Source organism: Argentina anserina, chromosome 1 (genome assembly GCF_933775445.1).
Source record: "Argentina anserina chromosome 1, drPotAnse1.1, whole genome shotgun sequence".
Lineage (NCBI taxonomy): Eukaryota > Viridiplantae > Streptophyta > Magnoliopsida > Rosales > Rosaceae > Argentina > Argentina anserina.
The window spans coordinates 813056-826683 of NC_065872.1; the positions used below are offsets into that span (position 1 = coordinate 813056).

The following is a 13628-nucleotide window of genomic DNA, read 5'->3' on the forward strand; positions in this document are numbered from 1 at the left end:
AGAAACACAATTAGCCCTAGTGCATTCAATAATGAATTAATCTCGATCAATCCCTCAGGCGGAGATTGATTTAGCTACAAGCGGTTATCTCCTTCGACACCGGAGAAGCGGCGGCAGACTCAGCCGGGGGAGAATGCGGCAACCTCGCCGAGAAGTTCCTGAGGGGAAAGCTATCGTCATCCATGCTGGAGTCCTCGTGATCAAAGTTGAGCGCGTAACTCAACTCGTCGTATTTGAAGTCCCCGGAGTGCCTCCTCCCGCTGTTGCGCCCCATTCGGCCAATGGCTTTGCGACACTTATCCTTGAGCTCGGAGAACTCGTGGTGGTGGTGGGAGCGCGCTGATCTCGGGGTGGAGAGGGAGGCGTCGGAGGGACGTAGGAGGCCTAGATCATCTCGATTCCGGCCGCTGGCGCTGCACCCTTGTGGAGTCGTAGGGGCGGTGGTGGAGCCGTAGCTGTGGTTGTGGTGGTGGTGGTTGTTGTTGTTGTGGTGATGGGATTTATGGTTGTTGAAGCAAGGGATAATGCAAATGGAACGTAGTTTTTTCCTGAGGCTGCTAGGTGAAGTTGAGTCCGGCTGATCCACTATTCTGAAGTCCATTCTCCGGTCACTATTTCCGATGTCGTTGGTGATGGATCCAATACGATCGTGTATGATTTTTTTCAAGTTAAAGGATGGTGGCGGGTGTTGTTTTTGGTGGAGGTGGTGTGGTGGTGGTTTTGAGGTGTAATTGTGAAGGCCCGGATTCGTGGGGAAGCTCAGAGTTTATCGCTCATTCACCCAAATTAAGCAATGTGTTGGTGTGTTACCAATATTTCAAGTCAGATATGGGCCGGGTTGTATGTAACGTTGTTGAACTTACGTTGGGCTTGTGATCAAGCCCAATTAGGTTTGTGATGACGTGTACACACCTTCTGAGGAGATTATGGGATTTGGGTATTTGCTTATTTAAGTGTCTTATGCGATCTTGAGATTATGGGATTAGCATGTAACAGGTCGGCCAAATTTGATAATGAACTTATGCGATCTTGAGAATCCTTCCTTATTCCCCTAACATGCCATCTACTTAATTAGCATGTTACATGAAATCATTGTCGGGACTTCGGATTCTAAATATGTTAAAGAAGTGTTGGAGAGTGGAGTTATGAAAAAAAAAAAGGTACGATTATTAACAACTTTTTATTGAAATCTTAATAAAAGGTTACTAAGTAGTAAGTATAAAGTGATTGTATGAAGTACATTAAGGTGACTATACGAGAATACACTTCTGAATCATAAAGTTTGCTACTCATAAAAAGATATTTATATCTAAAACAATGATGTGACATCTAAACTATCTGAACCGCTTATTTATAATTTTAATCACAATTTCCTTTATAACTCACACTGTTTCACATGCTTAGCTGCCAAATACAGTAACAAATGGATTTTCCCATATTTCCCATACTAAATAGGGGATGTCTACATGGAGCATGTAATTAAGTTCCAATCAAGAACGAAAAAATGGAACTATGAAATTACCATCTCTTGAGTCTCTTCCATCAAGGGGGGAAATGTGAGCTATATATAAGAGCAGATTTTCCACCATAGAAATCAGAATTAAAAGCAATGAAGCTCAAAACCAACAATTTACCAATTTCACTAAAATTGTAGCACAACGTAAGGGCCAAATTCAAGAAGAGATTTGCTTGGTGACGTGGCTCACCCTTGTGTACCCAAATTAGTGCTTCTTTTCTGGTCAGAATTACAACAAATTCTGATTCTTTAATAAGCTCAATGGAAACTTCCTCACTCTTTCCATGCCCTTTCCCACCTTGTTCCTCAACCCTCTTCTTACTTTTCTTCTTCTCTTCTTCTTCTCACACCCATAATTGAGAAGAGATGAGAACAGAGGTTGAAGACTTGATTGATTCAGATGGTTTTAGCTACCATCAATGGTATGGACCCTCGTTTGTCTCCTATCATGCTTCTGATTAGGTCACAATTGTTTTCTTCCTATCAGAACAAACCGTCTTTCTATTCTCACGTACTACTATCTTCTTTCTCCTTCATCATTTCAGGCAGCTTCATATCTGAAGAGATTTGTTGTTTATAAATAGGAGAAGTTCATCGATCAACATAGCACTTCTAGCGCCAACCGTGTATATTTAAGTTTTGTGGTTACAGAGCTCGTAGTGATCATAGTCAGACCTTAATTAGCTGCAATGGCGGGGATGCTTCCTGGTGTGGAATGTGCTCGGAGGAGACGAGTCCATCGGAGCGGTGAATCACCTAGTCTGGCTAATACAAATGGCTGCAGCAGACGCCCATCCTTTTGCTTGTATGCTAGCAACCATGAAACTCATCAAACCTCAACGTTTTCTCTGGTAATTAATCAACTACTGTGTCTAAGATTTGATTTTTCCTTATGTTTGGGGAGGACTTGATCTTAAATTGTACGTGTTGGATGTTATAGCAAAGAAGCAAGCTGAATCAGGCTTCATACACGGACGAGAAGCTAGGAGTTGAAGCTAGAGTTGCAAAGGATAGACTAGATGAAAGACTGAGAACACAGAAAAAGTCACAACCCAAGAGGTGACTACTTACTACTTAGTACTTACACAGTTACACCCTTCATATATACCATGTTAATTAACTACCAAAATGAATGATCTGTTAGTTTTCTTTTACAAATTAATGATGATTTGGGTTTAGGCTAATTAGCAAGGAAGGATCATTGAGAATTGTTGTGGATGATGGAATATCTGCCATGATTATGAAAGAGTTGCACAGAGAAGTGTATGGATCAAAGAAGACAACTAAGACTGGGTCAAGGAAGTTCAGCTGGGCAAAGTTGAGCTGGAAGTCGTCTGACCAAGATGAGTGCGCTGTTTGCCTCGAGAGGTTCAGGCCTGGTGAGACCCTGGTGCACCTGCCTTGTGCACATAGGTTCCATTCTGGGTGTATGATCCCATGGCTAGAGAAGAATGCTCATTGCCCTTGTTGCAGAATGGCCATAGCTGTAGTGTCCCAGTAAATTTACTTCTCTTTAATTCGTGTTAATTCTCTGCAATGAGCTTTGCAGCTGTAGGGTGGCTGGTTTGAGATCAGGGTGTTCCTTTATGGAGCATTAGCTTGTATCTGTCATGTAATTTTGTTCAAGAAGGACTAGCAAGGCACTCGGTGTGTGAATGAATTATGTATGTATATGGTTGGTGCTTCGTTGTAGAAATTATTTCATATTCTTCTCAAATTAGACACTCATAGCTAGATAAACATAACGAGAAGAGATCGAAGCACATCAAAACCTGGCTAGCTCATTTTATCCCATGCAAATCAAATATCGAATATCAGAATTTGGAATTCAACATTTCTTGAAAAAGTTCGACTATGATTAGAGTTCTAAAGCTTAATCTAGCTACTGGAAATGAGAGTACACAAATTTGCATTGTTGTAAAGTATAAATCAACCTAGTCACACAAGCCATCAATCAATAATTCCTCTTCCATAACAGAAAGGGACATATAGAGCCTTCTTGAATTCTCCCATAATAACTTTAAGCATGAACAAATTGCAGAGAAGAGTTTTGAAAGAAATGCAAGTGATCGAATGAATATAATTCCACCGAGTGTCACAGTCCAGCCTATCAATTCGTTTCTCCCTACCTCCTCCTGAATTGAATTTAAAGATAATGCACCTCACATGTGACTAGGGCCCTTGAACATATGGGGAATGGGATTGCCTTGCTGTATTGGTCTCTTCCTCTTTCTTTTTATTTGTTAATTACTTATTAGACCTTTCATTTAGGTGAATCATCACTCTCATATATTGGTGCTTGATCATAAGTTTAAATCATTAAGTGACAAGGTTTAAACAACTATGTATGTTGGCCTTATCACATCCTAGAGATCAACTAGACATCCATTATTCTCATCCTGATTTGGTTAAAAGTCTCCACCATCCTGTGTGAAGGTGGAGAGCACCGTTATGTTGTAATCAAATGCCAAATATCTGCATGCCTTGATTTCATTTGCTGGTTTGTGTTAATTATTTAAGCTTTTAAGATTTGCTTTGATTATTTGTGAGTTGTTTTTCTTTGTGATTAGAGACTAGCATAGAGTGAGTGATAAACAAGAGTCCAAAACGTCTGAAAGTTTGCATATGTGACAGGAACATTGCACGCCATTGCATTGAGACACATTGCACGAATTAGGTTGCTACTAGTACACTGTTTTTTATTTAAAATTTGTTATATGTCTAAGCCATACGTTTTGCCCCCCTCCATATAGGTGTTATAAAAAAATTTATTTCAAAGATCATTACTATAGTAAATCATATACAAGTCCTTCAAAAAGATGCTTATCTAAGTAAACAATGTTCCTAGCTATAAACCCACCATCGATAACTTTCACTATAATAAAAAAGCAATGTAGAAAGTATGAAGAAAAACGATCACTATTATACTTCTCATTGTTTGTAAAACTTGAATACCTACCAATTATAGTACTTTTTAAATTGATTTTCCTATTAATTGACATTGTGCAATAATGTAGTGCTAATTTTAAATCTTTAATGCAAGTGAAGAAGATTCATATTTAGGACAATAGCCTAAATGTACCTAGGCTGCACGGAATCGGATACGGGTACGTGGAAGCGAAACGTTTAGAAACGCGAAAGCGTGTTTTTTAAAAAAATTAGGAAACGGGTACGTTTTGGAAACGTCGAAATAAAAAAAATATAAATTATACAAAAAAAAATAAATATAATAACAAATTTTTAGTTTAAATAACTCAAAATCTCAAATAAAAAAAACATTAAAAAACTTTTATTTTTTGGAAACTCGCGTTTCCACCGCTTTTCCAATTCAGAAACTCGCGTTTCCACCGCGTTTCTAAAACTCATTTTTTTAGAAACATGTTTTCGGGCATTTCCGGACGTTTCCGGAGTGGTTCCTGAGTGGTTCCGCTTCGGAAGCGGAAAACGTGGGGTGTGTTCCGCTTCGGAAGCGGAAAACGTGGGGTGTATGCACGTTTCCGTGCTTCCTAGAAATGTACCATATTCCTTTGTAATTATTGATACCATTAGCCATGAAAACGTCTCTCAACTATGATAGTGAAAATAAAGTGAGATTTCCAATTCCCAAACACCAAAACGACGACGTCTCCTCACTTACTTTTGCCACCATGCGGGTTTGAAAAGACTCTTCTCAACGGCTAGTTCCTAGTGACCGTTTTCCTTCTACCCAAATTCAAAACCTCTCTCTCTCTCTCTCTCTCTCTCTCTCCCTCACTAAGCTCATCCAAAACCAGATTCACAGCTCTGGCATCTTACACAAACTCTCGATATCTCTCTAATCCTTTAGGCAATTCATCGAATCATCAACATCCAAGAATTTCAAGAATGGTGTACTCATACGCACCCACATACTACTCCTCTCTCCATGAGTCTGTCACCTCTTTATGCAAGACCATCCTTCCCTTCAGCTTCAAGAAACGCCGCTTACCGGCCGCGGAGAAAAAGCAGTCTAAGCTTCAGTCCGACAATCTCAAATGGCAGCAGGACTCTTTCCACCAGATTCTCAACTTGATGGGTCTTCACAAAGAAGGCATTTTGGCCGAGACTGAAGTCTCAGCTTTTCGATCCCATTTGCTTGATACCCTCATATCTGCTCCTGCCGAGCATGAGCAGCCAGTGATCTTGAGAGATAAGCTGCTTTTCTTGCAGGTAAGAAATTCCAACCTCTCTTCCTTCTTTATACATTTTTATAATTACGCGATGGAGTATTGTAAGTGTCAAATTGTTCCTGATGCCGCGATCCACTGAGATTAACGGTCATTTGTTAATGTCGTAGGAGCTGTTGTATGCAAAATGTATATCCGAAGATGAGTACCATTCTTCGAAGAGGCCACTGCTGCAGAGATTGGCAGTGCAAGGAGCTGAGATTGAGGCCAGAGATGTAATTGTTTCTGGGGCACCACTTAAGGAGACCAAAGAGAATGCTGAGGAGGAGTGGTCTGTAATTGACTTGAAGGATGACAAAAGCTTGACGAACAAAGAGGGATCGAATTCAAAGAGCAACAAAGGGAAGCATGGCTCGGCAATGAAGCAAAGCAAAGGAGCAGCTTCGGTATTGGGGTTTGTCTCGCCTTACAAACAGGGGAAGAACAGAGAAGAGAGGAGCATTTTCGATTTGGCCAACAATTCTAAGCATGAAACAAACTCAATTCTAATGCCGGAAAGCTTGCCTCCGGTGAAAGAGAGTGGTAGCTCGGATAGGACTAAGAGGAAACCGTTTAGGAACCTGTTTCATAAAGAACAGAAAGAGGGGAATGGTGATGAGAACTGTGTCGAGCAGGATCAAACACCTTCGAAATCGGCTAAGAAGAAATGGGGGTTTGATGGGTTGAAAAAATGGAAGAGGAATGAGTCAGAGGATGAGACAACTCCTCTGCCTCTTAATGAGAGATCAGACAGTGAAGTTCATGTGAGGCTTGTGGCAAGCCCCATGGGTGAAGGGCCAGACACTAAGCTGATTAAGAGGAAGCTTCTTTCAGATGGTTCTCCTTCTGATTTCTTCATTGATAAGGTATTGCTGATTTAATTTCTTAATGCTTTGCCTTGTTATTTGAGAACTGAACTGTGATTGAATCTTGGTCGTCTTCACAATTTGCAGGTTGTAGGGGACAAGATAAAGAAGGAGCTATCGAGGATTCAGACCGAGCTTTGCACATCAAATCCGAATCTCAAGTTTTCGTAAGCATTTTCTGTTCTACTTTCTTGTGACTAGAGCATGAGCATTGATTCGGAAAAAAAAAACATACAATCTTTCTTTTTAAAAGACATGAGTTTGATTCCGGGGACTTGATCAGGAATGACCAAATTGAAGCAATTTCGACTAAGCTTCCAGTAGACAAGGCTGAACTAAAGAAGTTTTTCCCCAAGTAAGTTCAAGTTCAAATCGTTTAACTATTGAGCCTAGAATCAGCTAAATGTCACCCTTTTGAGCTCTCGTTTGTATCAAATGTTGCAGGTCATGGTGTGATCGGTATGGCGATGTGGTTCTGGATGTGGTGAAGAAAGAATTCAAGGATCACGTTGGGGAAATGGAGAGCTTGAGGAATGCAGCAAGAGAGAAGCATGGCATGAACTCGGCGCGATGGACGACATTCCAAGATGATGATGAAAATTGTCACCCGAATCTCTTTGCTAACCGAGATCATCATGCATACTATAGTAGTGGCACTTCAAGGTTCCATGAAACCAATCCTTTCTGTGATGATCACACTACTGGCGATGGAAGCAATGCCAGCAAGCTGAGATCTAAACCATCTTTTGCCCAAGATCAGAACCAGAACCCCTTCTGGATCCCTGGACATGGTTATTGATCACACCGGCACTGATTCATTTTCTGGGTAATGCCTTCTAGGGGAGTAGTAATGTGCTCTGTTTTCATATCATGTATTTTGATTGGGAAATCGTTTATGGTTCTGGAAAAAACTTGGCTAACAAAGTAACTCAAACTCTATGTTTGACTTGTAATTAGGCAAATGTAATTTCTCCTTGTTGCTCTCCTAGAGTAACAGGTTGGTGATTTATTCAAGTGCTCCCATTTTGTGCAGAATGTGTATCATGTTTATCTGTGACTAATTATCAATTTGTGGAAGCCTCTGCATATTCAAAGGGAGGAGAAAGTTAAAAGTAATGTCAGGGATGCTATATCGATAAACATATCTAGTATTTCTTAATCTCTGTACAAGTACTACAAATCCGCATCATGAGGTTAGCACTGAGCACAAAATGAGTTAGTATTTGTCTGCAGCGGACAAATAGGTACGTGATTGCAAATGCGATGGACCATCAATATATATACAGATTCATATGTACAATTATTATCAAATGGAAGGAATCCCCGAGTTCGATACAGAACAATCATTCAAACCTTCACGAACATCTCCTCGACAAAGTGGACAAACTCTGTAAGTAGGATAAGAAACCAAAAGAATATCAGCATGAAACAAGGTCATATGAAGGATAATGATGAACGATAAAAGCAGGGGATGGCAATAAGCATACCCATGTATCTCTTTGAGCCACTTGTCCACACATGACATGTGATACTCATGGTGACAGGGCAGAACTCGAACTTTGTCCCCTTCCTCATACTCAGCGAGGCAGATGTAGCACCTATCAATTATTAACTCACAATGATCAAACACTGACAAATGCATTATGCCCACTGTTAGTAAGTAACCAAGAGAACAAATTGAAATAACTATAACTTACTGTTCAACATCATCCCCATGCTTCAACTTGTCAAGCTTAGTGTGACTCTTAAGAGGAAACGAGTCCACAACAGATGCTGGGGCAGGGACTGAGACCATAGACAGAGAAAGTGACACAGGTTGGCGGTGAATTTCATCCAAAACCTGCATGTTGCAAATTAGAATGTTACAAAATTATGCAACGGAGCTCCGTTGATATAATCCATTTGTATCTCCGAAGTGCAGACAGATGAAACTGTAACATTATTATAACTAAATCCTTCAGACCAGGAAGCATACCTGTACGGAATACCAAGTATAGAGATGCTCTAAGCTATATACAATAAGTAACCAAAAAGTTGAAAGACACATGGACATGTTCCCACAGAACAGAAGCCAGACTGGAAAACATTGAGATGTGATTTGTGAATATCACTTCCCTAGAGAAATAAGTTTATATATTTCTCAGCTTAATTAGTGTCATTAATGATGACATCCGGAAAAGCACTCTAACCATTAACAGTAAGTGCAGTCACAGTAATACATACTTAAAAGGCTTCAACTTCCACAAGATCTGCTTGAAGCCTGTGTTGTTCAATTAACCAGGCTCCTAACATATACTTGCCAGAAATTTACATACAGAGATTAATAAGCACCAGTAGCAAAATATAGTGAGCAATTCATCCAAAATTGGTGAATGAGAAACAAGATTTTGTAATTGTCTTCACCCGTTAGTAACTAACAGTGGTACCTAATCAGATGTATGTGACCATAGAAGACTTGACCTTTTGAAATGAATGCAGACCCTAGACAAGAATATTTGAAGCTTCATTATGATAGACTAAAACATGAAAGCAGCTTTTGGAAATGATACACAGTATCACCATCTTGAACAACAGAAAAAAAAAGTGCCTGAGGAAAGATATTTACCTCAAACAGAGCTTCAGCAAGCATGACAATTCTCGATATACTAGCCCTAGCACTAGACTCTTCAGTCATCAGGAATGAACTACATGAGCACATGCCTCTAGGGTGAATTCCTGTAGGACAAGTAGTATTGCGGTGACCATTACCATCAAGGCCACCACGAAGCCTTTCCCAGACCTGTTAAGAGTCGGGCAAATTATTGGGGAAGATGAGAACAAAGCTGTTATCTACTATTTCTAGAATTCTCTGCCCTATAACAAGATGCTTTTTGGGTTGCATCTTTGAATAACACTTTATAATGTAATATTTAAGTAATATAAAATGCACGGTAACATATCATGCTATAATGCTATATCAATATAATGTTATAGATGAGTGTACAGTACACCTAAAGATTATTCCATATAACACAAAGCCACTCAAGTCAATGGAACCAGACTGCCAATTTTCAGATCCAAGCTAACTCAAATGATTGAAAGAATATCACAAAAGCTTTTTACAGTTTTAGAAGGTCACCTCTGATCTAGACTGCCGGCGCCGTTCACTCAAGTTATGAGTTCTATTGACCTGGTGACCAGAATCAGCTCCACTTCGGTCATCAAGAAAATCACCACTCAAACCAAGTAGCCATCTGTCATGAAACCCTAGATCCTCAGTGTCATCAGTAGAGAAAAGTATGGTTGGCGAATCATTAAACCTTCTGGAACTGCGTCTTGAAAATGCATCCCAAAACAGACGCCTACCATTTCTTCTGGACTCACGGTTACTTGTGTCAGCATTACTACTGGACAAAAAATTCGAAGAAATGCTCATGACATCAACATGAACTACGCTTCCATCTTCCCGGCTTTGTTCCCTATTGGACACAATGAATCCTAAGCCAGAAGGTATTGCCTCCCGATGGGTTTCATTTCCGCGCGAGGGAAAAGGTAATGGTATATCAGAAACATGTAGAGAAGCAGTGTCAGCATTAGTATTATGGACATCCATGATGTCAGCCACATTATTCTCAACTGACATGTCATCGGAACGGGAAGTTCCAATCCCTTGTGGAGATGAACTACTTGGACGCATAACCACAGGACAGGCCTGAGATGCATTATTGTCTGCGGAGCCATTGACTGCATCCATGTTAGCTGAACTATTCACAGAGACTGGATGGGGAGATTGTTGTTCTTTAAACGAAGTACTAGCTGCAGTAATATTATCCCTACTATTACAACCAGCACTTACCGGATGAGAAATGAGCTCCTTACTCCTGGACAAGCACTTCCCCTGGTTACTTGAGTCAAGACTTCTTAAACCTTCTTCAAAATAAGTACCCTGACTGGCTGGGACAACACTTTGAGATGAGGATCCAATTTCAGTATTAGGGAAGGCAAACCCTGCCCCTGTACCGGAGATCAACGACGATACATCTGTGGAGTTCTGAACCAGATTACTACCCCGATCACAATGCTCAACATATCTCACCAGACGCTCAGCTTGATGATCTTCCATCTGCAAACAAGGAACCTAAGCATATCACTATCTATCATACTCGACAAAACCAACTACACAATCAATGCAAACAATAACATCAACACTTGTAACATTCTAAGCTAACACTTCTCCAACCGATTCATGAAAATGCTCAGCTTAACCTTGTTTCCTCCTCCTCATTAACGATTGCTTAGCCGAACCTAAGCAATTTGCATAATTCGAGCCATAGTTTAGATAATTGACTACATTAATCAACATCACCACCCTAAATGAGCATTTTCTCATACCCAAGCATATACAAATTCACAGATACATAAGAAACAAAAAGTCAAATTGACCAAGCAACAACAAAATCACCAATCACAAAGGCACCAAAGCTCATCGAATGCATAATATAAACCCCAAATTCATCAATGGATTCCTGCATCACACTAAAAAGCACCGACCTTTGCACCCAACAACCAAAACCCAAATCATCCAACCCAATAAAAATCGAATCTTTAATCCAAATTTGCAGAAACAAACCAAAACCCAATAACGGGCGATGAAGAAGACAACCTCGTGCGCTGCACGAGAGGAGGAGCCGCCGCAGACGAGAGAGGAGAGGATGGAGCGATTGGCGGTGCGGTTGGGTCGGGGCCGAGATGGGGGCGAACCCAGTCGACTGGAGCTCGAACCCATTTTCAAGAACGAGGAGGAAGAAGAAGAGGGTTGAGAGAAAACGAATAAAGGTTTGATTTTGATGATGATGATGATGATAATTGAAGCAACACCCAAGTCAGAGAGAATGAGAGAGAGAGAGAGAGAGAGAGGTGTCTTGTTTATTTCAAATTCGATGATTCTGTGGACTACCGTATGATTGAGGTAAAGAAAAGACTTTTCATCTTTGGTGCTTCAAACAGTTGAGAACGACTGTAGTAATAATCAATAGTGAGATGCATTTATGTACGTGCCATTTATTAATTGAGATTTTCATTGACATTGTAATTATTGAATTAAATAGATGTGGGGAAAAAGACTTGGGAAAAACAAATGGAAGGGGCCTAAATTCATGCTTAAGGATTGACTGACTATTATTAGAAACAAAGTCACCTAGTTTATAGTGATCAGGAATAAGATAACTTTATACCTAAGCGGAAGTGTTCTCTTAGTGGCCTCTAATTCAGGGATTTCGTATCAATATGCTTAAAGTTTAAGTGACATTATAGTAGGAGCTCAATTTTAATCTTTGGACTAGAAGCTGCGAATCCCTGTGATACCATAGTATTGAAGTAAAAAGGTGAGTGGAGTCATTGGAGTGGCCATCTAGTGGCGGATTTAGGATTGAATAATTGGAGATGCATGAACTTAATTATAAAAAGATAATGAAGATTCTCGACGGTGTAAAATAATTAGTAAAATTGAAATCAAAATTGATATACCTAGTCAGTGAAAATAATTAGGCTTATTCTTCTAATGCATATATACAAATAAGATAAATTGACCAATCAAATATTTATATAGCACATCATAATCTAAACTCATTTACAAGAACATTCTATTAGCAGTTCGAAAGGTTAAGGATTGACCAATCAAAACTGAATTAAAGATCGTGATTGATCAATAAAGCTTTGGAAATATAAGAAATGAAAATAATTCATATTTTGACTTGTAGACAATTTTTTTTTTAGAAATGCAGATTAGACATTTCTTTGAAACCATGAAGACATTTTTTTTTCTCAAATGCTTCGGTTTGGACTCGAATTTGTCATTTTAGTCTAATTGACACCTATACTATTGAAAAAGAATATTCATATATATTAGACAAAATGATATATATATATATATATATATATATAGTCATAATCTAATACAATTGAATATATTAGTGACGTAATAGATAGTAACCTAGTTAGTATTATAGAAGAAAAGATACTTGGCTGAATACATGTTATTGAGAAAGAGAAGAGTAAAGTACATAAGTGAAACAAATGAGTAGAGTTAGTATTTGAGGATGCTTTCATTGGGGAGAATCCAAAATCAAAAGATTTAAAACCTAATTTTTTTTCTTATCTTGACCAATGGAGAAGCTTAAGTCACCCCTAAAGAAGCCTAGATCCACCCCTGTGGCCATCAATACAAACCAAAAATTTAGAAGTGTGTGCGAAAATGGGGAAGTCCTTGTCGCAAAATTAGAGCAGGTAATGTGTTGTATCAAGGTGGAAATGTGGAATGCTCATTATAAATTTGAATGTGGGCTTCATAATAGGAAATGGCCGGATCGACAACCCAAATTAACCTAAGATAGTGGATATCTGTATCAACTTTAGGGCTAGATCAATCTAGCCAAATACCTTATGAGGCCCTTTTGGTGTGTCAAGTGCATGTACTATTGCTATAGAAAGAAAATTAAGAGTGGAAAAGATAGTTCTGATCGATCTTTATGTATGACGACGACGTATGATTATGATCAGTTTGGTACTTCGCGTAGAATGTAACTGGTCTTGTTTCAGACTAAGAACAACCCCTAAATCTTCTGATCCTGTTGTAAGGTTGAGGCGAGTTTCAATCTCAAGCTAGCCTCATGCACGTACATCTGTTTATACAAATTAACAAGCTAGTTTGAGCTGAACTCTGCGATTCTATCAATTTGCATGATATTCTCTGTAGGAACAAAGGGACAAACACATCGATCACCATTAATTTAAGCTGTAGTTTTCACTCATTTGGAGTCATACGTGCTAAAATACGAGGCCTATTTCTTTCTACAATAATTTAAGCGTGCATAAAAGATACAGAGATAATGTAAAAGGAACGTTTCTGGTGTATTTACAAGTAATAGTAGACGCCATGAAAATAAGCTTCAAATCACCAAGAGGTAAAGGACAATGGGCCTAAATGCCTGATCGCTATATTTCTGGCATCATTATAGTGCTCTCTGTATGTCTATCAGAAAAGGGAGTCTCTGGTACGTACCATTGCCGCCCATTTCAAGAAGC

The 13628-nt window shown here is 39.4% G+C and overlaps 4 protein-coding genes across 5 annotated transcripts; 2 read left to right on the forward strand and 2 right to left on the reverse strand.

The window, feature by feature from the left end:
- Positions 1 to 70: 70 nt before the first annotated feature.
- Positions 71 to 7590, reverse strand: LOC126792546 (uncharacterized). Its single transcript, XM_050518955.1, is given in 2 exon segments — positions 71 to 557; positions 7562 to 7590. Coding segments are annotated over 2 exon segments (516 nt in total).
- Positions 1770 to 3193, forward strand: LOC126783182 (probable E3 ubiquitin-protein ligase RHY1A). Of its 2 annotated transcripts, none has more exons than XM_050508637.1 (4): positions 1770 to 1938; positions 2062 to 2367; positions 2457 to 2575; positions 2696 to 3193. In XM_050508637.1, the coding sequence occupies exons 2-4, from the start codon at positions 2206 to 2208 to the stop codon at positions 3015 to 3017; spliced, it is 603 nt and encodes a 200-aa protein (XP_050364594.1). In that variant the 5' UTR covers positions 1770 to 1938; positions 2062 to 2205; the 3' UTR covers positions 3018 to 3193. The 2 variants fall into 2 exon arrangements, with proteins under 2 accessions (XP_050364594.1, XP_050364671.1); XM_050508714.1 differs by having other exon boundaries at positions 1772 to 1938; positions 2101 to 2367.
- LOC126782941 (uncharacterized) lies at positions 5306 to 7590 on the forward strand. The gene is made up of 5 exons (XM_050508336.1): positions 5306 to 5704; positions 5832 to 6566; positions 6654 to 6733; positions 6850 to 6921; positions 7011 to 7590. The coding sequence occupies exons 1-5, from the start codon at positions 5381 to 5383 to the stop codon at positions 7363 to 7365; spliced, it is 1566 nt and encodes a 521-aa protein (XP_050364293.1). The 5' UTR covers positions 5306 to 5380; the 3' UTR covers positions 7366 to 7590.
- A 106-nt stretch (positions 7591 to 7696) lies between these two features.
- On the reverse strand, positions 7697 to 11426 carry LOC126789101 (uncharacterized RING finger protein P4H10.07-like). The gene is made up of 6 exons (XM_050515172.1): positions 11209 to 11426; positions 9685 to 10668; positions 9172 to 9345; positions 8264 to 8406; positions 8054 to 8164; positions 7697 to 7954 (listed from the first exon to the last, which is right to left on the reverse strand). Exons 1-6 carry the CDS (start codon positions 11329 to 11331, stop codon positions 7873 to 7875), a joined length of 1617 nt encoding a protein of 538 aa, XP_050371129.1. The 5' UTR covers positions 11332 to 11426; the 3' UTR covers positions 7697 to 7872.
- Between the last annotated feature and the right edge of the window lie 2202 nt (positions 11427 to 13628).